Source organism: Sorex araneus, chromosome 4 (genome assembly GCF_027595985.1).
Source record: "Sorex araneus isolate mSorAra2 chromosome 4, mSorAra2.pri, whole genome shotgun sequence".
NCBI lineage: Eukaryota > Metazoa > Chordata > Mammalia > Eulipotyphla > Soricidae > Sorex > Sorex araneus.
In genome coordinates this window covers 176,340,589-176,364,413 of record NC_073305.1, presented here as the reverse complement: position 1 = coordinate 176,364,413, position 23,825 = coordinate 176,340,589, and the positions used below count along the sequence as shown (strand labels likewise).

The 23,825-nt window shown below is 45.5% G+C and overlaps 2 protein-coding genes across 2 annotated transcripts in view; one reads left to right on the top strand and one right to left on the bottom strand.

Moving 5' to 3' along the window:
* Positions 1-10,710, top strand: part of KATNA1 (katanin catalytic subunit A1) — a 28,542-nt gene extending 17,832 nt beyond the window's left edge. Inside the window, exons 5-11 of the mRNA XM_004608983.2 lie at positions 600-721; positions 2,685-2,790; positions 5,567-5,725; positions 6,966-7,092; positions 7,456-7,590; positions 7,866-7,992; positions 10,355-10,710. Of these exons, the coding sequence (XP_004609040.1) occupies positions 600-721; positions 2,685-2,790; positions 5,567-5,725; positions 6,966-7,092; positions 7,456-7,590; positions 7,866-7,992; positions 10,355-10,553 (975 nt within the window). The 3' untranslated portion in view covers positions 10,554-10,710. The remainder of the gene's footprint in view (positions 1-599; positions 722-2,684; positions 2,791-5,566; positions 5,726-6,965; positions 7,093-7,455; positions 7,591-7,865; positions 7,993-10,354) is intronic.
* Positions 10,711-13,273: 2,563 nt separating this feature from the next.
* Positions 13,274-23,825, bottom strand: part of GINM1 (glycosylated integral membrane protein 1) — a 25,297-nt gene continuing 14,745 nt past the window's right edge. The window contains exons 4-8 of the mRNA XM_055137183.1: positions 21,428-21,576; positions 20,079-20,235; positions 19,445-19,575; positions 15,391-15,554; positions 13,274-13,952 (exon numbers count right to left, since the gene is read on the bottom strand). Of these exons, the coding sequence (XP_054993158.1) occupies positions 13,841-13,952; positions 15,391-15,554; positions 19,445-19,575; positions 20,079-20,235; positions 21,428-21,576 (713 nt within the window). The 3' untranslated portion in view covers positions 13,274-13,840. The remainder of the gene's footprint in view (positions 13,953-15,390; positions 15,555-19,444; positions 19,576-20,078; positions 20,236-21,427; positions 21,577-23,825) is intronic.

The window sequence follows — 23,825 nt, the reverse complement described above, 5'->3', positions numbered from 1 at the left end:
TGTCCTATATCTCTGGTCCAGTTAGTAATCCTGCTAATTCATGAAATAAAATATAAATCTCCAATGGTGAAATTAAATTAAGGGGAAGATGATAAAACTTTTCCTTATAGCAGAATGACAGTATATAAAAATGAAGATAAATGCCATATATTCACTAGAGATCACAGCTAATTTTAGTATAGTTTTATTCTGACTAACCAGTTTGTATGCATAATCTTTTATTTTTGGTTTTTGGGCCATATCCTGTGGTGCACAGTTCTTACTCCTGGATCTGTGCTCAGGGATCACTCCTGGCAGGACCAGAGTGACCCTTTGGGGTACTGGGGATTGAACCCAGGATGGCCATGTGCGAGGCAAGTGCCTTACCTGCTATGCTGTCTATATGGCCTGTTGAGTCCAATTTTTGCTTTTATTTACAGAAACAAAATACAATTTATCATTGCTCAGAAGCTCTTTTTTAGGGTTGGGGTATAACTTAGCAGTAGAGTGCTTGCCTTGCTTGTGTAAGACCTGAGTTTTAGCTCTGGTATTGCAAAATGAAAAACATAAATAAAGTAAATATGTAATAAAAGCTTATGTTTTTTTTTCTCCCATTGTAGAACAAATCACCTGCTGCAGTCACAGAACCAGAGACAAATAAATTTGATAGTACTGGGTACGATAAGGACTTAGTAGAAGCTTTGGAAAGAGATATAATTTCCCAGAATCCCAATGTTCGATGGTAAGTTACATTAAGAGCAGAATAATTTGGTGCTGATGATGCGTTTCTCAGACAGAAAATGAAGCAAATGTGAGCATATACTAAAAGTATTCATTTTGGGGAGGGCCCAGCGTACATACAGTAAGAACTTGACACATATGAAAAACTTCATGTTGAGGCTAGAGGATAGTACAGCTTGCCTTGCATGTTCTCACCCCTAGTCTGGCCCAGCTGCTGCCAGGAGTGAGCCCTGAGCACTGCCTGGTGTTGCTCTTGTTCCGCCTCCTCCCCCGCCCCCCCAAAAAAAAGTTTCACTTTGGTGTAGGCTGCACACATTTTTTGGTCTGAGATTATTTAGTAAAATTAATACATTATTTTAAATAGAAATTCACATACAGAATGGGAAATCAAATCAAATACATTTTATCTTCTTTTGGGGAACATCTCTCCTGGGGGATAGGCACTAGTTTTCTTGTGTATTTTATTTGGTTTCACACTGGGTGTTGCTCAGGGCCTGCATTGCTGTGTTTGGGATATGATGTAGTGCTGGGGTTCGAGGCCAGACTTCCTGCATGCAGACCCTTCAGGTTCCTCTACCTGGCCTGAAGTACTGATTTCATGCAGTGCATTTGCTTCTGAGCAGTAGGTGTCCGGTAGATGGTGCCTTTATTTAATATTAGAGTGGGCCAGAGGACAGTACAGGTCCTAAGGTCCTTGCCTTGTACACACCTGACCTTTGTTCAGTCCCCCGCAGTTCTGGTCCCCGAGCCAGTGCCAGGAGTAGGCCTGAGCACCGCTGCCCTTGGCATCTGGTTCCCGAGCACAGTGCCAGGAGTAGGCCTGAAACGTGGCACAGAAACGGAAGCAACAGAGTACTAGTTTCAGCTTTATCATTTAATCAAAGTACTGTAACACCGTCATGATTTGGGAAGATTCCCTCTTCTTACATAGTTAGGCACATTTCGTTGTATACTTTTTATCAAAATCTTGCTGATTTTCAGATATGTTTTGGTAACTTAAAAAAAATTTTGGGGGGGGTTGTCAGAGAGATAGAACATGGGGAAGGGTGCTTGCCTTGCACGGCTGCCCCAGGTCAGCTGGCAGTGCCTGGCACCCCATAAGGTTCCCTAAGCCCTGCCAGGGGTGATCCCTGAGCATAGAGGCAGAAGTTAGCCCAGAGCATCTCTGGGTATGGCCTCAAAACAACAACAAAATTTTTTTAGTATTTGATATTTATCAGTAAACATTTTCGTATGTTAAGAAAGCTACATTTACCAGTAGTATGTTCTAGTGGTGATTAATACCTAAGATGCTAGTAATCCCTATGTAATCCCTAAGATACTTATTAATCTCAGTGATTACTCTTTATGTTTGGTTGGTATTTTTTTGCTTTTGTTGGCTTTGGTTTTTGAGAACACCTGGAGATGCTCAGGGTTTACTCCTGACTCTGGACTCAGGAATTACTCCTGTCAGTGCCCAGGGGTCCATATAGGATGCTGGGGATTGAACCTGCATGACTGTGTTCAAAACCAATGCCCTACCCGCCGTACTATCCTCAGGTCCCCTAACATTACTTTTCAGTTGATCTGGGGGCCAATATTGCAAAGAAACAATATTGCAACTATTGATACTTTATGTCCTTTATTTCTAGCTTTAAAAAAAAAATGGCTCTTTCTTCACTATGGAGCTTATGGAATGGGTGTCACAGCAGCAGGAGTTTAGAATATAATGGCATGTTAATACTGACGAGTGGGCTGTGGAGCAGCAGTCTCGTTCTCTAGCTGCGATCTGTGGTGCCAAGAATTGAAGGTGACGATGAGGTCCTGACGTGTGCTGGCTAGTATGGCAGACCTCAGCGCCATGCACTGCATCATTCATGGGGGCGGAGGGCGGGTCGTGTTCCGTGAGTGTCAGGAAGTTAAATACGCCTCGTGTTAAATACATAGTTGTAAACGTTGGTGATCACATTTTTTTTCCTCCCCAGGGATGATATTGCAGATTTAGTAGATGCTAAAAAGTTGCTTAAAGAAGCAGTGGTGTTACCAATGTGGATGCCAGAATTTTTTAAAGGCATTAGGAGACCGTGGAAAGTAAGTTTCTCACTATGTTTACGACTGTTACTACATTGTTTTTGCACTGTCAAAGGGAACAGTAAGGAACATCTGATAACAGAAGAGAAAAAAATGAGTTGGTTGAATTAAAGTTTCAAATTAAAGTTGGTATGTTTTTTTTTTTTTTTTTTTTTTTTGCTTTTTGGGTCACACCTGGCAACGCACAGGGGTTACTCCTGGCTCTGCACTCAGGAATTACCCCTGGCTGTGCTCAGGGGACCATATGGGATGCTGGGATTTGAACCCGGGTCGGCCGCGTGCAAGGCAAACGCCCTACCCGCTGTGCTATCTCTCCAGCCCCAAAGTTGGTATGTTTTAAATTTTAAAAGTGTATAAATTTGTTCAGAATTTTGTTGAAACCAAAACCTATTGCAAGGCCAAGAATAAGAAATAAGTATATAAGTCTAATATGAGTCCTGAAATACAAATAACAAGAGTAGATTTAGAATGAACTTGTAGTTGCAAATATGAACTTATCACATAATACCAAAAAATATTATATTTGGAGAGGGGTGATAGTATAGTGGGTAGGGTGCTTGCCTTGTACACAACTGACCTGGATTTATTCCCTAGCACCTAACATACAGTTCCTTGCACCCTGCCAGAAGTGACCCCCAAGAACTGTGCTGTAGCAAAAAAAAAAAAATCATGTTACGTGTTACGTTGAAGAACCTGTATCCTTTAACTCTTAGTGTTTTTACGGAATTACTGGCCACTAGAAATAGCACAGTAGGGGCTGGAGCGATAGCACAGTGGGTAGGGTGTTTGCCTTGCATGCAGCCGACCCGGGTTCTATTCCCAGCATCCCATATGGTCCCCTGAGCACCGCCAGGTGTAATTCCTGACTGCAGAGCCAGGAGTAACCCCTGTGCATCGCCGGGTGTGACCCAAAAAGCCAAAAAAAAAAAAAAAAAGAAGAAAGAAATAGCACAGTAGGACAGTAGGCCCGAGCACACGCTTCAAGAGTCCTGGGCTTAGTTCCTGGCACCCTAGCATTCCCCAAAACACCAAGTAAGGAGCTCCTGAGAACTGCTGGTTTTGACCCAAAGACAAGACACAAACAAAAGGAATTAATGGGACATATCTGTATCTGCTGGGCGTTTTTGTTTTTTTGATCACACCTGGCCATGTTCAGGGCCTACTCCCAGCTTGATGCTCAGAGGTCGTGCTCAGTGGTGCTGGGGGAACTAATCTTTCTTCAAATTAGCCTGAGACTTTAAAAATGTAGTCAGGGGGGGCCGGAGCGGTAACACAGCGGGTAGGGCGTTTGCCTTGCACGCACCTGACCCGGGTTCGATCCCCGGCATCCCATATGGTTCCCCAGGCACTGCCAGGAGTAATTCCTGAGTGCAAAACCAGGAGTAACCCCTGAGCATCGCTGGGTGTGACCCAAAAAGCAAAAAAAAAAAAAAATGTAGTCAGGGGCTGGAGAGATAGCACAACGGGGAGGGCGTTTGCCTTGCACACGGCCCACCCAAGTTTGATTCCCAGCATCCCATATAGTTCCCCAAGCACCGCAAGGAGTAATTCCTGAGTGCAGAATCAGGAGTAACCCCTGTGCATCGCCGGGTGCCACTGAAAAAGAAAAAAAAAATATTCCGACCTTGGAGAGTATGGTGGGTAGGGTGGTATAGTGGGTAGGTGTTTGCCTCGTACACAGCGCAAAGCATGTGCTCCAGCCCATGAGGGATTTCCCTGCCTATGAGAAAAAGTAGGCCCCAAAAGGGGTTTGCACCTACCTGGCTATGCTCAGGGCTTCCTTCTGGCTCTGCACTCAGGGCACTCCTCATGGTGCTCGGGGAAACTTACTGTCATGGGGTGCCCAGAATTGAACCCAGGTTTACTCCATGCATGGCAAGCGCCTTCCCTGCTGTACTGTCGCCCTAGCCCCAATACAGGTTTTAGGCCGTTAACAGTTTAAGGTTTCTTACTGAAATTTAAAAATGATTTTTTATTGAAATTCTGTAGTCTCTAATGCTGTTAATAATGGTTTCTCGTGCACATAATTCAGCACCACCCCGTCACCAGTGAACCCCCTCACTCTCCAAGGTCTGGGCACATTTTTAAGGCCACAAGCTAATCTGAAAAAAGACTGTTAAAAACTCTTCTTGGATTTGAAAAAGAGTGGCTACATGTACTTATTCTTACAATCAATATTAAGTGATAAGCAAAATACAGTATTATAGAAATACTTCGCGTTCAGCTGTATTTAAAAAAAATTCAGACAAAAAACCTAGCAGGGAATATATTCAGGTACTGATGGTGCCTCTGTTAAGATATGTTACTATTGTGGCAATATTAATACTGATTAATTCCTGTCTCATCTTAAATTCCAAATTTTAAAAATTCATAGCTACCTTTTTTTATAGCTGCCTTTCTTTTTTTTTTTCCTTTTTTTTTGTTTTTTGTTTTTTGGGTCACACCCAGCATTGCACAGGGGTTACTCCTGGCTCTGCACTCAGGAATTACTCTGGGGTGCTCGGGAGACCATATGGGATGCTGGGAATCGAACCTGGGTTGGCTGCGTGCAAGGCAAATGCCCTGCCCACTGTGCTATCACTCCAGCCCCTATAGCTACCTTTCTTAATGGAAAAAGTAAATTTGTGATTAAGTATCCTTGTTATCTATTCATCTTTTATTAGTCTTAATAGTACATGTAAAGTTGTTCGAAATTTGACACTTAGTAATGGAATTCTTGTGAAGTAGAACCATGACAGATAGAAGTCCTTGGCTTACGTGGTTCTGTTCCCGACAGGGAGTTTTGATGGTTGGCCCTCCCGGCACGGGAAAGACACTGCTTGCGAAAGCAGTAGCTACCGAGTGCAAGACAACCTTCTTCAACGTCTCATCGTCCACTCTGACCTCCAAGTACCGGGGAGAGTCCGAGAAACTGGTCCGTCTTCTTTTTGAAATGGTGAGTGTTTCTGAAGAGTCTGCTGATTCTGTACATCTAAAGTGGGAGCCCAGGAGTCGGAACCATCTCCACCTGTAGAAGAGCCAGGCAGAATGACATTGTGCCTCTATGTGACGGTTCTTTTTTTTTTTTTTTCCTTGGTTTTTGGGTCACACCCGGCGATGCACAGGGGTTATTCCTGACTCTGCACTCAGGAATTACTCCTGGCAGTGCTCAGGGGACCATATGGGATGCTGGGATTTGAACCCGGGTTGGCCGCGTGCAAGGCAAACGCCCTACCCGCTATGCTATCACTCCAGCCTCCTATGTGACGGTTCTTCCTTTCTTGAAACTAGGACCTTGTGCGGACTTGAGTGACTTGACTTTCTTCTTGACTCTTCCAACTCCAGAGGATGAGCCATTTCTGTTGACACTCTGGGATTACGTTACTAATTTGATAGTAACAAAATACTATCAAAACCTGAAAGTATTTTGTTGTGTCTGGGTTTCGGGCTGCCTGGTGGTGGTTGGCAGTTGTGCCGGCCCTTGTCCCCTTACACGCACAGCTTGTTGCTCAGCCTGTTGAGCTTTCTATCCAGGGTTCCTAGAATGTGATGGCACTTACCAGTGTCTGGAGTGTGTTTCCTTCTTGGGCCTCTCAAGCAGTGCTCAGGTTGCCCCGTGGTCCCTCCCAGTGCTCAAGCCCTGTGAGAGCAGGATTATCCATCCTCGCTGCACCTGCTGATGCTGGTGGGGCCCGGTGGTAGAGAGCAAACTGGAGCCGCTGTCTGCCAGACACGCGCTTGAACCCTGTGCTGTCTCTCTGGCCCCTATTTTTGGTTTTTGTTTTCGGCCACACCCAGTGGTACTCAGTTTGTGCTGGGGGGGTGGTGGCAGGGGGTAGACCATGTGGTGCCTAGAAAAACAAGGGTCAGCTGCATGCAAGACTTGTACCTTGACCCCCGCAGTGTCTGTCCGACTTCTCAGTGGCTATCATATTTTCTTGCATAACGTGCATATTATGTTGTGTTACAGTCCTGTGTTTACACATAAGACTCATATAATACATAGCCAGTTATAGTATTGATTGGACCCAGAGCTGCCGATATTTAAACACCTGATGAGTTAGAAACTATACTCAGGCTGTTCCAGTTCTGTCCGTCTTCCCTGGTTGGGAAAGGCACAATATAACGGGATCCTCAATTATTTTCTAGATTATTTTAAGAGAAGTAAAAATCTGATGTTACTTTTTTTTTCTTAGGCCCGATTTTATTCTCCAGCCACTATATTTATTGATGAGATCGATTCCATTTGTAGTCGCAGAGGGACATCTGAGGAGCATGAAGCAAGCAGAAGGGTGAAAGCCGAGCTGCTGGTTCAGATGGACGGTATGTCTGTGTGGAGAGAGATTTGGCCATCTCTGTCCATACCGTGCTGGGGCGACTCCCTATTGAGTACTAGGAGGGCCACTTCTGGCCATGCTCACGGGGCCATTCTAGTGCCAGAATTAAACCATTAAACAAGGCAGGCACCTTAACCCCTTTATTCTCTCTCACCCCATGACTTACGCTTTTTTACATAATGCAAAAATTCACTTGGTCACCAAATTCACATTGTATATTCACTTAAGGTCAGACAAGGCTTAAAGAAAGATTATATTCCTTTGTTGATTGTGTCAAATATTTATTTTATAGCTGAACTGCTTACATAATCCAATTTAATAGTTATTTACCCTCTCACTCTTCTTTTAGGTGTTGGAGGTGCTTCTGAGAATGACGACCCTTCCAAAATGGTCATGGTCCTTGCAGCTACTAATTTTCCCTGGGATATTGATGAGGCTTTAAGACGACGTCTTGAAAAAAGAATCTATATTCCATTACCATCAGGTATCTTCATTTGAATCTTGTCAGAAAGCACAGTTTTTCATAATTTGGTGTTAACCATATTTTAGCAACAAACATAGATTGTCTTTCCTTGGTTGGCTGTATAGAGAGCACAAAATCTTTTGTCACTGGAAGGCTTAAAATTTGATGAAAAATGGCCTTAAATTTTTAGGCAAATGCATTTTAAGAATGAGAAGGCAGTTTCTCACATAAAGCATAATTGAGAAGAAATAAAATACTTTTTGTTGTTGAAAGCTTAAATTTGTTTCTGTCATTAGCCAAGGGCAGAGAGGAGCTGTTACGGATAAGTCTTCGTGAACTGGAACTGGCTGATGATGTTGACCTCGCCAAAATAGCAGAAAATATGGAAGGCTATTCAGGTGCAGACATTACCAACGTGTGCAGGTATGAATTATTCTGGAAGCATAGATAGATAGAACTTCTGTTGAGCTTTTTCGGGGGAGAAAGCTGGGTTTGGGGGCCATACCTAGCAGTGCTTAGGGAACCAGATGTGGTACCAGGATCAAACCTGCATTGGCTCTATGCAAGGCAAGTATCTTAACCTCGGTACTCTCTGGCCCTACTTTTACTAAGTTTTGATGCTGAACTAGAGAAAAAAGCCCTATGGACTATAGTGAGTCACAAGTTCTGGTATTAAATTTGTATTGACAGTTGCTGGTAAGACACTTGATTATCTTGCACATCAGTGAAGAGTCTATGGCTCATTTCAAAGCTGCCGGAGTTTTAGACACTAAAAGTAGAATTGGTATGAAATTTAAAAAAAAAAAGTCTTGGACTTTAAAGAAGTGTTAGTGCCTTTGTTTAGTACACTGTTTTATGTATAGGAAATCATGAAGTGGATTGATGTGACAAGAGGAGAGTGAAGCCTCACTTTGGGTCAGAGTGTAAACTGGCATCAGTGCAGCTGATTTCAGTGGGTTTTGTCCTGGGTTGTTTTTTTTCTGGGGGCTGGGGAGGGGTGGTGGGGGGAGTAGGTTATGGGTGAGATTGGGTCATAGCTGTCTATGCCCAGTCTTACTCCTGGCTGTGTATTCAATGATGACTCCTGGGGCTGGGAGATCATGTGGGGTGTTGGGAATAAAACCCTGGCTGGCCGTGTGCAGGACATGTACTTTACCCCTTGTGCTATCTCTCTGTCCCTGCCTAATTTGAATACTGACTCAATATAATTATTGGCAAGGTATTTGTCTGCACTGGTTTCCTCATCAATACAGTAAGCGTACCTTACAGGGCTATTCAAAGGGTTAGTGATAAAGGACCTGTGAGTTACTGACCCTTGTAGAAATGGTGGCTGCTATTCAGGATGCAACTCGGTGAAAGGAACAGAGAGAGGTACATCACTCTCCTTGCGACAATCAGGCACTAGATATAGCAACTAGGGCACTTGCCTTGCATGCAGCTGGCCTGGGTTCAATCCCTGGTATCCCATATTGTCCCCCTAGCCCACCAGCATTGATGCCTGAGTGCAGAGCCAAGAGTTACCCCTGAGCACTGCTTAGGTATGGCCCTAACAACAACAACAAAACACAACATAATCCAAAAAAAGGAAAATGAGGCACTAGATAGAGAAGGGGAGAGACCATCTTATTTAGCATTTGGCTTTTTCTCTCCATATAGAAAATGGTTTGGGGCTGGAGCAATAGCACAGCGGGTAGGGCGTTTGCCTTGCACACGGCCGACCTGGGTTCGATTCCCAGCATCCCATATGGTCCCCTGAGCACCTCCAGGGGTAATTCCTGAGTGCAGAGCCAGGAGTAACCCCTGTGCATCGCCGGGTGTGATCCAAAAAGCAAAAAAAAAAAAAAAAAAGGTTTAAATAGTTCATTTTTCTGTGGATGGTACAGGTGTAAAGCAGTTGACTTGCATGACCCCAGTTGTATCCCTGGCACCACATATGGGGTCCCATGAGCACTTTCAGAAGTGACCCCTGAGACAGAGCCAGGATAAACCCTGAGCACTGGCTGAGTGTGGCCCCATACTACCTTCCCCACACCCTAAGAAGTTATTTTTCTTGCTGACATGCTCTCCTCTTTATGTGATACTTATGTTTTTCGGGGGGAGAGGGGTTAGGACCACACCCAGTGATGCTCAGGAGTTACTCTTGGCTCTGTGCTCAGGAATTACTCCTGCTGGTGCTCGGGGGACCATAATAGGATGCCGGGGATCAAATCTGGGTTAGCTTCATGCAAGGCAAATGCCCTCCTGGCTGTACTATCGCTCGGGCTGCAGTGATGCTTACTTTTCTGTTTCCCTGGAAACAGTGAAATCCAGCTGTAGTTTCTTTGTAATTCCCCTGTACTTGAACATCAGAAGGTACAGTATCAGCATTTGGTTTGGAGACGCTCTGTGGTGCTTAGGACTTATTCCAGCTCTGCGCTCAGGACTGTCCCTACCGGCACCGGCAGTTAGAACCAGAGTGGTAGATGCCAGTGGTTCTCCACCTTTCTACACTTGCAGACTGGCACCAGCCATGGACCAGTAGTTGAAGACCACTGAGTAATACTGAGGTGGAGCAACTGTCTGGCGGGGAGGGCCTTGCCTTGCACACAGCCTACCTGGGATCCATCTCCCTGTTACCACATGGTTGTCCAAGCCCTACCAGAAATGATTCCTGAGTGCAGTCAGGAGTATCCCCTAAGCATCACTGAGTGTGGCAGCATATGTGTGTGCATGCGTGTGTGTATTTACATATTATATATAAATATATATATATATATTTTTCCCCCTCCCTCCAATTCAAACTTAGGGATGCATCCTTGATGGCCATGAGAAGACGTATTGAAGGGTTGACCCCTGAAGAAATTCGAAATCTTTCAAGGGAAGAAATGCACATGCCCACAACTATGGAGGATTTCGAAATGGCTTTAAAAAAAGTTTCCAAGTCAGTATCCGCTGCAGACATTGAAAGATACGAGAAATGGATATTGGAGTTTGGATCATGTTAATTCTCACATGTTAGCAGTGAGAAACCTGCCTTAAGTGTTTGAATAATTAAATGTAGTTTTTCATTGCACTGAGTGCTATATTTTTTTAAACTTTCATAATGGTGAGATTTTTAAAAAGAAACCTTATGATTGTGAATAAAGGTGACTTTTTTTTTTTTTGAAAGCTGCAAGCATACTGTTTTATTTTTGCATGCATTACCTTACCTCTGTTGCACTCGCCACAAAAGTCGCAACACAAGCCCCAGTACTTGGCGTTGAAGCCTCCTTGTGGACTAGGGTGTATAACATCATCTTTTCCACCGCCTGCAGCCAGTGTTCCTTCTCAGGAGTAAGTAGACTGCCTTTAGGTCCGTGGGTCCCAGCAGATAATTTGAATTCCCACAACATTTTTAATATAAGTTGATACTTTTATAAAATAAAACCCAGCACAACCTGTGCCCAGAATAACTGCCTCTGTTAGGCAGCTGCTGCTTTTCTTTTCCTAGAAGAACTTTATAGAGACTTTTCGTTGTGCTTAATACAACCTTGCCTGAATTTATTCTTTTACAGAAAGGAATACAAGTTGGTATCGCTGGGTTTGTGTTCTCTTGTTGGCTTGGAGGCCACACCCAGGGATACTGGAGTGGGGGGGAGGGGAGCATAGGGTGCCAGGATCAAACCTAGACGTGGCGCTCTCTCTCCAGCTACAGGTATGCATATTTCTGTGCCTGCGCTGCTCACTTTAATGAAATTAGCCATAAGAGTTTTATAAAAAAGTTAATAGATGAAATAAAGGTACACAATTTATGATGAAGCACTGTAGCACTGTCTCCCGTTGTTCATCGATTTGCTCGTGCGGGCACCAGTAACATCTCCATGGTGAGACTTGTTACTGTTTTTGGCATATCGAATACGCCACAGGTAGCTTCCCAGGCTCTGCCATGCGTGTGGGATACTCTCGGTAGCTTGCCGGGCTCTCCTAGAGGGATGGAGGAATTGAACCCAGGTTGGCCGTGTGCAAGGCAAACGCCCTATCCACTGTGCTATCATTCCAGTCCACAATTTATGATAACTTGTAAAAATAGAAAAAACTTTTAAGAAAGGATTGGGTGTCTAGCTATGTTCCCTAGGACGACTAGGAAGGGAGGGACAGGCTAGCTGCGCCCCTGCAAAGTCTACGCCCACTTTGCCATCGAGCTCCTCATGTGCTTCTCCTCAAGAGATCTTTTTTTTCTTCTTCTTTTTGGGTCACACCCGTCAATGCACAGGGGTTACTCTTGGCTCATGCACTCAGGAATTACTCCTGGCGATGCTCGGGGGACCATATGAGATGCTGGGAATTGAACTCGGGTCGGTCGTGTGCAAGGCAAACACCTACCCGCTGTGCTGTCACTCCTGCCCCTCCTCAAGAAATCTCTGAAGGGGACTGGGAGAAATAGTACAGCAGCGAGGATACTTACCTTGCACACTGCCAACCTGGGTTCAATCCCTGGCACTCCATATAATTCCTGACCCCCCACTAGGAGTGATCCCTGAGTGTAGAACCAGGAGTAAGCCCCGAGCATTGCCAGGTATGACCCAAGAAACGAAAAATTTACAAGGTGATGCTTCATGAGTGGGGAAAAAAAAGACAGCACACCCCATCTGGTAACTAACTGAAGAGATAATTGTAATAATTTAGAAACAGGAAAATAAACTCTTAACTCCTTGAGTGACCTTAGGATCACCCTAAATTGCAATTATTCACTAAAATAGAGATAGCAGCTTCCTAGAGCTGCTATTCCTTATTAAAGCCCAGAGGCAAAGTGAGTCAGTCCTTCACTCAGCTACCAGTCATGAGGACCGGAGGGAAGAGAAGGCACAGACAGGTCATCGGGGGCCTCAGTGTCTCTGGCGTGGAGCTACTTCCAGCAGTTCGTTGTAAGCTTCAAGTTCCAACACCCAGGTGATTTCGAAGCCCCACTGTGACCCTTTGGGCAGGAAATGAAACGAGTCGTTTGCTTGGGCTTTTTTACAGTGATGGGTAGCAGAAAGAATATTTCAATCAGAGCTGAAAGCTCAAAGGGCTGGAGCACATGCTTTGCATATGGTAAACTGGGTTCTCTACTTAGCCCCACATGGTCCCTGCAAACTCCTCGGGGATGGGGTTGAAGAAAGCACAGTGGTTAAGGTGCTTGACTTAGATGTAGCCAATCCTGGTTTCAACCCTGGCACTATACAGTTCCTGGAACACCACCAAGAGTCATCCATGAGCACTTCTGGGTGTAGCCAAAAATAAAAAAAATAACCCAGAGTAGAGACCAACTGGGACTGGCCCCTAAACAAAACTAGTAAAACTGAGTAGGCAGTATATCTGTGAGGTAAGGGAAGCTTTACCTTTAGTAGATCACATTGTAGAATATGCCAACATGGGAATTGGGGGTGCGTGGAGTGATAGTACAGCAGGTAAGGGTTTGCCTTGCATGGGTTCAATCACTGGCATCCCATATGGTCCCCTCAGCATGACCAGGAGTGATTCCTGAGTGCAGAGCTAGGAGTAGCCTCTGAACATCACAGGTTGTCAACCCCCAAAAAACCAAACTAACAAAAAAAGCCAAAATAAAGAGTCAAGAGTTTCAGGTTACTAACACTACCCAGGCACAAGAGCAGAAACTTAGCTCCATGATTGTGATGGACATTTAACTGATTTGCACAAATGCAACTGGACAAAGATTGTATACCAAAATACTAATATTTTTTTTTCTTCAAAAAGTTTTTATTTTAGAGTGAGGAAATATCACTATTTTTACATCCTGGTGCATTCAAGGTTAAGTAGTCTTGGTACAGGATACAATTAAATCTGATACACTTCAGTGATTTTATACTGAGTCACATAATATAAAGGCACATTTGACTGAATAAAAAAATAAGTGTTAAGCTCTTGAACTTTTAAATTAGAATTTCATAAAGTGCTTTCCATAAAGTCTTACACATTACAGTAATTAAATGGATAAATTTCCCCAACAAAGGCACCTAGGCATAGGGCATTTTGGCTTGCCTTTTAGTTTTCTTTTTGGCGATTTCTAGAAGTTTCTCTGCATGTCTTCTCTTCCATTTTGTTTAAATTCTCCTTAAAATTCACCACTTCCAACAATCAGCCCTGTTACAGAGATCAGATGAATTGGTCATTGTAAAGGTCAAGTTTTTGGCAGTTTTAGGAGCTTAGCCATTTTTCGTGTATAAAATGACTCAATGATTTAAAGAATTATATTCAAGTTGCAAATTTATAGTCAATGGTCTAATCAGAGTCCATGGTCTAAGATGGTGTCTTAAATACATGTTTTATCTTCAAGGCTTTCTGCTGTTTTCTGAGGACCATTTGGATATAAGTTCTTGGTTGTCACTGGCACAACATTCACTGTATCCAGCTGAAGAATTCCTCTGAAATAAAAAATTAAGATTAAAATAGATGAGGCTACTTCAGGATCTGAAGCGATAGTACATCAGGTAGGGTGCTTGCCTTGTACATGGCCAACCCAGGTTTGATCCCTGGCACCCCAAATAGTCCCCGGAGCACCACCAGGAGTAGTTCCTGAGTACAGAGCTAGGAGTAACCCCTGAGCATTGTCAGGTATGGCCACAAAACAAAAAAAAAGATACGACTACTTTAGGGTGTACTTAATAAAATATCCTGGCAGGGGCTGGAGTGATAGCACAGTGGGTAGGGTGTTAGCCTTGCGTGACCTGGGTTCAATTCCCAGCATCCCATATGGTCCCCTGACCACTGCCAGGAATAACCCCTGTGCATCGCCAGGTGTGACCCAAAAAGAAAAAAACTAAAATAACCTGGCAAGAAGTGCCTTCGACTTACTGTAACTTTTAATTGTATTATCTCTGAGTTCAAAGTTCACTTAACCAGAGGTCTAGAAAGTTGTACGCTCTAGGTTTGCACAAGTTGGTCAAGAAGACTGTGCCCAAAAGCTTCCAATGTAGGGTTCAGTGGAGTACAACCCTAGATCTCTAGTGCATTTCCCCTGTCACTCAGTGGCCTGCCTGACCAGAGCAACCCCATCTAACGCCCTGCTACTGCAAATTCAGGGTCACCCCAATCCGGTTGGCTGCTTTAATGACTAACAAGATGACTACACAGTCATAAGAGAACACCATATGTTGTTTCTGGACCACTCTGGTGGGGTGTCGGGACCACTCCTGGCTCTAACTGTGGGGTCACTCCTGGTGATCAGGGGATGGAACCTGGAGCTCCAGCAAGCAAAACAGGTGCTCAGCCCACAGAGTTATCTTTCTGGCCTGAAGAATAGCACTAACTTTTACGTGTTTGGTTTTAGGGCCACACTTGGTGGTGCTCAGGACTTACTCCTGGCTCTGCATTCAGAGATCACATGCCTAGTGTTGTTTGGGGAACCAAATATAGTGCTGGGGTTCAAACCAAGGTCGGCCACGGGCAAGGCCAGCACTCACTGCATTATCTCTCTGGTCCCAACCCAGCTTTCACAGGCTGCAGAGCCCATCCCATACTGGCCTCTATAAATAAACACCTGCAAGGTGCCATGCTATGCTCGCCTCCAAGCAGACCTTCATTTTAAATGGACCCATCAACGAGGTCCTCTTATTTCTCTGTCACAAGGAAATGGGGGACACGCAAACTGAAAGGTGGGAGAAGCACACATACTGCATTTCCCATGTCTCTAACACTTTATGTTCTAAGTGGTAGAGTTCACGTATTCCCAAGTGAGTACCCAAGACGAGTAACTCCATAAAGGTCTTCAACAATATCTTCTCATTTTGCTTATGGTGGAAAATGAGCTTGTCTCCACTACGCACTGAAAATTCTAATATTGTTTCTGAAAGAAATACTTACTTGTACTCACAAACCGGGAAAAGCACCTTTAGGATGGTGATTATCACGGATGCTCCTACAATCCCGACCATCATGACATTCAAAAACATAAAGAAGACTGGGAAAACACTACTCCAGAACCTGCACAAGTCCTTCCTCAGCTTCTCCATCCACTGACAAATTACCTGTCAAAAGGGGGGAGAAGTTGGGATTAAGTATGTGTTTCATCTGTATTCTAACAAACTAATAAAACACTGGTTTAAACTTCTTTGGGTGGAGGGGTTGGTACAGGTGGGGGACCACAATGGCTCTGTGCTCTCTAGTTACTCTTGGCGGTGCTTGGAGACCTTACGGGAGGCTGGGGATAGAACCTGGGTCGAGGGCGTGCAAGGACCCTACTTAACTCGGGCCCTGAAACACTAGTTTGGGGATGATAGTATTCCGGATCTTAACAGTGATGATGGATGGCTGCATGGTGTCTGTCTATGTTTGCCTAAACCTATCTAAGTGTACATTTAACAATGAAATGTTTTGGGGCTGAAACAATAGAACCAAGGTAGCTAGATACTTGACCGCGGCTGACCGGGGTTGAGTCCCCACAAGAACTGATCCCTGAGTGCATAGCCAGGAGTAAGTCCTGAGTACCACCAGCGTGGCCCCAAAACAAAACTTAAAAAAAAAAAATGTAGATGTTCTCCATAGGGCCAGGGAGAGCTCAGAGGCTGGGGCGCATGCCAGGCATGCATCAAGTCCCGAGTTTGATTCCCAGCACCACCAGGCCTCCCCAAGCAGCTGCTCAGTATATGCCGAGTGGCCTCCCAAACCACCAGGCCCAAGCACTAAAGCGCTGTCAGATTAGCAGTGAGCTGAGTGTCACTGGCTGTGGACTCTGGGCCCCTCAATAGTACAACTGGAAGGACCAAGGCAACAAAATAAAGGAAAACGGATGCACTTTAATTTTAAAGGTACTTCATGCTGTTATTTGCAATTTAAGAATTATTCTCTGGGGCTGGAGAGAGAACAGTGGGTAAGCACTTGCCTTACCTGGGTTCTATCCTTAGCACCCTATACGGTCTCCCAAGCCTCACCAGAAGTGATCCCTGAATGTAGAACCAGGGGTAAGCCCTGAGCACTGCTGATAGACACACACACACACACACACACACACACACACACACACACACACACACACACACAAATACTGCATCAGTGTCACTGTGTCACTGTCATTCCGCTGCTCATCGATTTGTTCGAACGGGCACCAGTAACGTCTCTCATTGAGAGACTTATTGTTACTGTTTTTGGCATATCCAATACACACGGGTAGCTTGCCAGGCTCTGCCGCTTGGGCTCCATACTCTCAGTAGCTTGCCGGGCTCTCCGAGAGGGGCGGAGGAATCGAACACGGGTTGGCTGCATAAAAGGTGAACGCCCAACCACTGTGCTATCGCTCCAGCCCAAACTGCATACTGCATACACACATACTGCATACACACAAATACTAACTTTACAATGACATACTGTTTTCTTCACTATAATCAAATGAAAATTATTAATTGCTGACAAGTGATACGACTTGGGTTACTCCCCACAAAATGACAGCATCAACTGTTTGCAGTGGTTGGAAAGACAAACATCAGAAGCTTTTAGAACCGATGGGAAGTTCACTGGTGACAGTGTGTTTCCATGACTGAGAGAAGAAACTAAGGCAAACATTGCTAAGTAACAGGCTTCCAGACAGTCTGGCCTGGCCTGAGTGAGGCGGACAGACCAGATTTCCAGTTTCTCCAGCAACCCCACACAGTAATTCCGACCTGCAGGGAGAGTCTTCACAGACTAATGCTGGCAATCCTTTGGGATCTTGCTCACTAACTGGAAACTATTTGAGACTCAGTGGGGCCTAACCAATGAATGGCGCATCACGACTCTCGGTCCCCACTCCCCCCCGGATCCTGAGGATGACTGCACGCAGCAGGGTCCTGCCACTAGTAACACTTGAGCGCACAGTGGGTGTCAGCCTGTCTACATCTGTACCCCCTCACCAAATCCTCACCATGACCACTCTACAAAAGCACTACATGTCACAGGGAACTGAGATCCTGAGGTCACAGTGGCTAGGATCTTGCCCAGTGGGTTACACTGCAAGCAAGTGGCAAAACCAAGACCGAAGCCTATGCAGTGTCACATGAGAAAACAGACTATTGGAACTGGGAAGACAGGACAGCGGGTAGGGCACTTGCCTTCCATGTGGCTGACCCAAGTCCTTTGAGCCCAGCCAGAAGTGATCTCTGAGCACCACTGGGTATGCCCACCCCTGCTCCACAGGAAAGGAGGGGGAAAAATTACACACACACTCACACACACACACACACACACACACACACACGCTTAACCAAGTATGCCTGGTCACTGTGGATCCTAAGGGCGGCACAGGGTGTGTGTGGTGGGGGAGAGGGCAAGAATCACAGAATAAACAAGGGTATAAGATATGAGACTAAAGACAGGTAACAAAATCAAATCTGTTATCAGATCACTTCCTTGGGGTTCTGCACACAGGGATCAGTCCTAAGTGGGTTCACGGGACCACACAAGGCGCCAGGGATGGAACCTCGGCCGGCCACATGCAAGGCTTACCTGCTGTACTCTTGTTCTCGCCCTGAAACTTATTTTCTTAATTAAAAAGAAATGAGGGGCCGGAGCGATAGCACAGCGGGTAGGGCGTTTGCCTTGCACGCGGCCGACCCGGGTTCGATCCCCGGCATCCCATATGGTCCCCCAAGCACCGCCAGGAGTAATTCCTGAGTGCAAAGCCAGGAGTAACCCCTGAGCAGCGCTGGGTATGACCCAAAAAGCAAAAAAAATAAAATAAAATAAAATAAAAAAATAAATAAAAATAAATGAGCCAGAGATACAGCTTAAAGGGCTGGAGCACACACTCTGCATGCAGGAGACTTGATCCCTGGCCCAACTGTCCCGCGAGCCTCAGGGGAAGCAACCCCCAACATGGAGCTGGGAGTAGCCCAAGTACTGCTGGCTCTGGCCCCAACCCCACAAAAACTCTAAACAAACCAGAAGACAGCATCAGACCAGTGAGGAGGGGTCCGCAGCACTAGCACAGGGCTTAGAGCAGCAGCCTGGCAAGCCCATGATTACAAGTTCAAATTCCTGGTGTCCCACCGATGCCACGCAGAGCCTCAGTGGCTCTGCTGTGTGTGACCCTGCATGGTACAAGTGCCTTCTGGCCACATGGCAGCCAGGTGTGTGGACGCACTGCAGAAAGGGGCGTGAGCCCAGCTTAGTCCCAGTGAAGAGGTGTGTGAGCACCCGCTAGGAGGCTGCAGCCCTGGCAAGCACATGACCACCAGCCGCCCCACAATCCAAACCCTTGTGCTTCAACCGAGAGCATGAGCCCAGCGAGCACGTGCACAAGCCCATAACCCGGAGGGCAGACTCAGCGAGCACTGTGGCCAAGTGAACAGTCAGGTGAGCATCAGAGCTAAGAAGATATGTCACGGCCAAACATGTGGGCAACCCCAGTCATCACAACATCATCATCATCATATGGAAAAGGGGCGGGAATAAAAACAACCGTGGTGAAGCCATTCCTACTAACACTCTGTATTTCATTTTTTTTTTTTTTGGCTTTTTGGGTCACACTCAATGATGCTCCAGGGTTACTCCTGGCAGTGCTCGGGGGACCATATGGGATGCTGGGAACAGGCTGGGAACAGAACCCGGGTTGGCCGTGTGTAAGGCAAATGCCCTCCCCACTGTGCTATCGCTCCAGCCCCACACTCCGTATTTTTAATCTTCAGGATTTCAACCTCATTTTATTTTATTTAAAATCTTTTTTTTTGCTTTTTGGGTCATACCCGGCGATGCACAGGTGCTACTCCTGGCAGTGCTTGGGGGACCATATGGGATGCTGGGGATCGAATGCGGGTTGGCTACGTGCAAGGCAAACACCCTACCCACTGTGCTATCGCTCCAGCCTCTTCAACCTCATCTTAAATGCTATTCCCTTTAATTCCACATGCTAATATTATAAAAATAACCCCCCAAACAACTGCTTTACCTTATATGAAGATGGGGGGTCTGCTCTGAGAGGTGTTTCAGGTAACTTGCCGGGTAAAGCATCTTCATCCACTGTGGTTTCCACATTCCTGAGAAGATACGGGCTGGTGGTTTGCAACGAACTAACACTTTCTAGGAGGAGAAAAAGTCAAGTCACTGAGATGCCTACTTCTATGAGTAAAAAATTGACCAACTAAGAAATCATTTCCGGGGGCCGAAGTTATAGTACAGCAGGCAGTGTGTTTGCCTTGCACAAATGAAGCTAGTCTGGGTTCAATTTTCAGCATCTCATATGGTCCCAACAGCACTGCCAAGAATAATTCCTGAGTGCAGAATTAGGAGTAACCCCTAAGCATCACTGGGTGTGACCCAAAAAAGTAAATATAAATAAAGTTAAAGTTAAAAAAGAAAGAAAAAAAATGTTTTTCTTGGGACCAGAGAGATAAGACTGTGGGGGAGGGTGCTTGCTTCGCATGCGGCTGACCTGGATTCAATCCCAGTACCCCGTATGGCATATGATCCCCTGAGCAGAGCCAAGAGGAAGCCTGTGTACTGGCAGGTGTGCCCCCCCCATAAAAAAAAAAAAAAACCTCAAATCACTTCCTTGAGACTTTACATACTGCCTGTTCAAGTACCTTTCTTGGAGAGGTTGGGAAGGGTAAACAGGACGTCGCCGGCCCGGGACACTGAGTGCAGCATGCTCTCCTCCAGGGGCACCGTGTACCTGGAACGTCTGAGTTCTCTCAAGTTCTTAACTAAAATATTCATTTCAGTCACATCCTTCTGTTGAGCCTGTGAAAGAATAAAATAAGCCTTTACACTTTAAATAACGGCACAATCCATGAGCTTGTGAAACAATTTTCCTTCTGATCTCTTCTATAACCAAGAAATTTGTCTTATTTACACACGCTTTATTTCGTATCCATTTTGAGGCATTTAATTCATGACTTTACTCATATCCCCGTGCGCTTGAGCATGATTATAAAAGCTGCGTTTGGCCACTTCATTTGCTTAGAGACTCTAAGTCAGAACAAATAGTTGCAGAGCTTTGAGCCATATTCAGTCTTTTCACTGACTTGCTTTGTATAATGTTTGTTTTGGAGCCAGTGCAATAGTACAGCGGTAGGGTGTTTGCCTGGCATGTGTGGCTGACCTAAGTTCGATCCTGGCACCAGACATAGTCCCCTGAGTACTGCTGTGAGTGATCTATGAAAGTGAGAGCCAAGTGTATTCCTGTGTACTGCCAAACACAGGGGTACTGTTGTTTTGGTGTGGTCCAAAAACAAAAACCAGACCAAAAAATGATGCTCGTTTTATAGATATATACACACATATACCTATATAATAATAATTAAGGGCTGGAGCGATAGTACAGCACGTAGGGCGTTTGCCTTGCACGCTGACTCGGGTTCGATTCCCAGTATCCCATGTGGTCCCCCAAGCACCGCCAGGACTAATTCCTGAGTGCAGAGCCAGGAGTAACCCCTGAGCACTGCCGGTGTGACCCAAAAAGAAAAAAAGTTTATTTTGTGGTGACAAGGACAAAACCCAGAGCTTCACACTGGCAAGGTAAGGGCTTTACTATCATGTCACAGCTCAGTCCAATGTTCCTCTTTTTTTATTTGTTTTTGGGTGACATCGGTGGTGCTCAGGGTTTACTCCTGGCTCTGCAAGAAGGGATCACACTTGCTAGGATCAGAGGACCATAGAGGGTGCTGGGGATCGAACCCAGGTTGGCCACATGCCAGGTAAGTGCCCTACTTACCTGCTGTACTATTGCTCCAGCCCTGTTTATAATATTTTTGTGTATGAATATAATCAGTTTGTAGAAAGTTAAGCCTTCAAAGGTCAGACGATACAAAAACAAAAGGCAACATGCGAGGTACTTTTCTCTTTTTATCAAGTCAGAAATAATTGTGAACACATACGTAATACCCAGCACATCTCTTCACAATGTAATTCCCAATTCATTAGCATATCTTACTTGTTTTCCATCGATCTCGACCACCTCCTCTTGAATGACAATTAGTTGCAATCTGGAATCAGACGTCATAGGCCATTTATGAACTAAAATTCTTACACTGACAGTTCCAAAATATTCTTTCTTCAAATTTTCCAGATTGTCATTCTTCACTATACATACAAAAAAAAAAAAGTGACAGCTTTGATGAAAAAAATGCCACCGTGCCTCTTACAGACTTCCATTATTTTGATATTTACATGGAATAAGTCATATGTACGACAACTTCTTTGGCTTTCTTCCTCTCTAACCTCAGTGATATTTCCAACTGATGTAAACTACAGAAATTGGCAATTCCTTACAATGCTCACAGTCATGTAGAAAAAGAAGAAAATGCTGGAAGTCTTCAGATTTTGCATGAAACACCCCTCCTAAGTCACATCTTTCTTATCTTTTACGTGGATTGTCAATGAAGAACCAACATGGCGTTGTTTAGCCAAGTAAGGCCATCCGCGGCTCCTCTCTTGTCCATTCATCCAACCACCCACCTCTTTGCATTCATCCACCCACCTATCCATCTACCCACCCATTCATCCCTCTACTCACCCACTCCCACCCAATCCACCCACCCACCCATCCATACACCCACCCATCCGTCTACCCAACCCATCCACCCACCCATCATCCATCTACCCATCCACCCACCTCTCCGTCTGTCTATCCGTCTGTCTATCCATCCGTCTGTCTGTCCATCCACACATCCATCCATCCACCCATCCATCTATCCTTTTGTTTCCCAGGCCACACCTGCGGTGCTCAGTGGTGCTCGGGAGACTGCAGTGCCGGGGACTGAGCTACGCTCGTGCATGTGGAGGATGTGCTGCAGCCCACGGAGCTACTTCTTGGCCCCATCCACATGTTTCACTCGCAAAATCCAGCGACAGAAAGGGGCCAAGCTCTAAGGATACTGAGTTTTCCCTTCAACCCTCTCCCCACTAAGTACTCATTACTGGTGAGAGCTCAGGAATGTGTGAGTGTGAAAGCCCTGTAATTACTCCCTAAGGCACAACAGCAGAGGAGTAGCTATGCCATGCTCAAACACCACCTGCCCCCCAACCCTAACACCACCCTCCTGGGGAGGGCATGGAGCAGTTACATTCTGTTTCCAGAGCCAACTGCTACTGTGAGGCAGGGAGTGCCCCCCCCCCCCACACACAATGAACAACCCCTGAGTAACACACACGCACAAAAGATAAATTGACAAGTATCATTGAAATCTCTGCAAAAAATTTGTCCCTCACATTTGATTGTCTCTAGATCACTTGTCAAGAGGGAATTCAGATGTATATTCTGTATATTCTAAACGCAGAAGCAGCTTTTTAAATGGATTCTGTGCCTCTATATTGCTAAATCACTTAACTGAACACTTGACTATTTGCTCCCCCAACCACCTTTTTTGTTTTTGTTTTTGGACCACACTGGGTAGTGCTCAAGGGATCACTCTGTGCTCATAGAAGCACTTTTGCTAGGTGCCAGGGACTGAACCTAGACCAGCTGTGTGCAAGGCAAGCACCCTGCCCGCTGTGTTATTGCTCCAGGCCCCAATCACATATTTTTCAACTACCCCACAATGCAATGCTAACCCTGTCTACCAACAGTGCTAGATTCATGTCTGAGCGGGAGTGGGGGTCTCTGTCCATGAACTGTACAGCTCTCAGTGTCGAAAGATGAATTCTCTTCACTAGGATGAATTTTATGGAAATATGCATCAAGGTTATCCTTCTACAGTTTTAGTTAAGCAGCTATTCCATCCAAAATTGGGGGGGGGGGAGAGAGGAAATAGAAGAGGGAAGAGAGGGAGAAAGAGAAGAGAGAGGGAGAGGGAGACAAAGGGAGAGGAAGAGGGGGAGAGAAAGAGGGAGAGGGGGTGAGGGAGAGGGGGTGAGGAGGAAGGGGAGAGGGAGAGGGAGAGGGAGGGGGAAGGAGGAGAGGGAGAGAGAGAGGGGGAGAGAAAGAGGGAGAGATGGAGAGAAAGAACCAAGAAGATCCCCTGAGCAGCACCATCCCCCCCAAAAAAATGGTAAGAATGAGTAAATTTAAAATAAGGCGCCAAGGGAGAGCTCCAAGAGCTGGAGAACATGCTCTGCATATGAGGCCGAGGTTGCAGCCCCTGCACTACTGGGAGTGGAAACTCAGATGTGGTCTCCAAACAATAAATAATGTATCGCCACAAAGTATCAAGAATTCTTGTGGGTTTTTTTTTCTTTTTGGGTCACACATGGCGATGCTCAGGGGTTACTCCTGGCTCTGCAACTCAGGAATTACTCCTGGCAGTGCTCGGGGAACCATACGGGATGCTGGGAATCGAACCCGGGTAGGCCATGTGCAAGGCAAATGCCCTACCTGCTACTTTCTTTTTCTT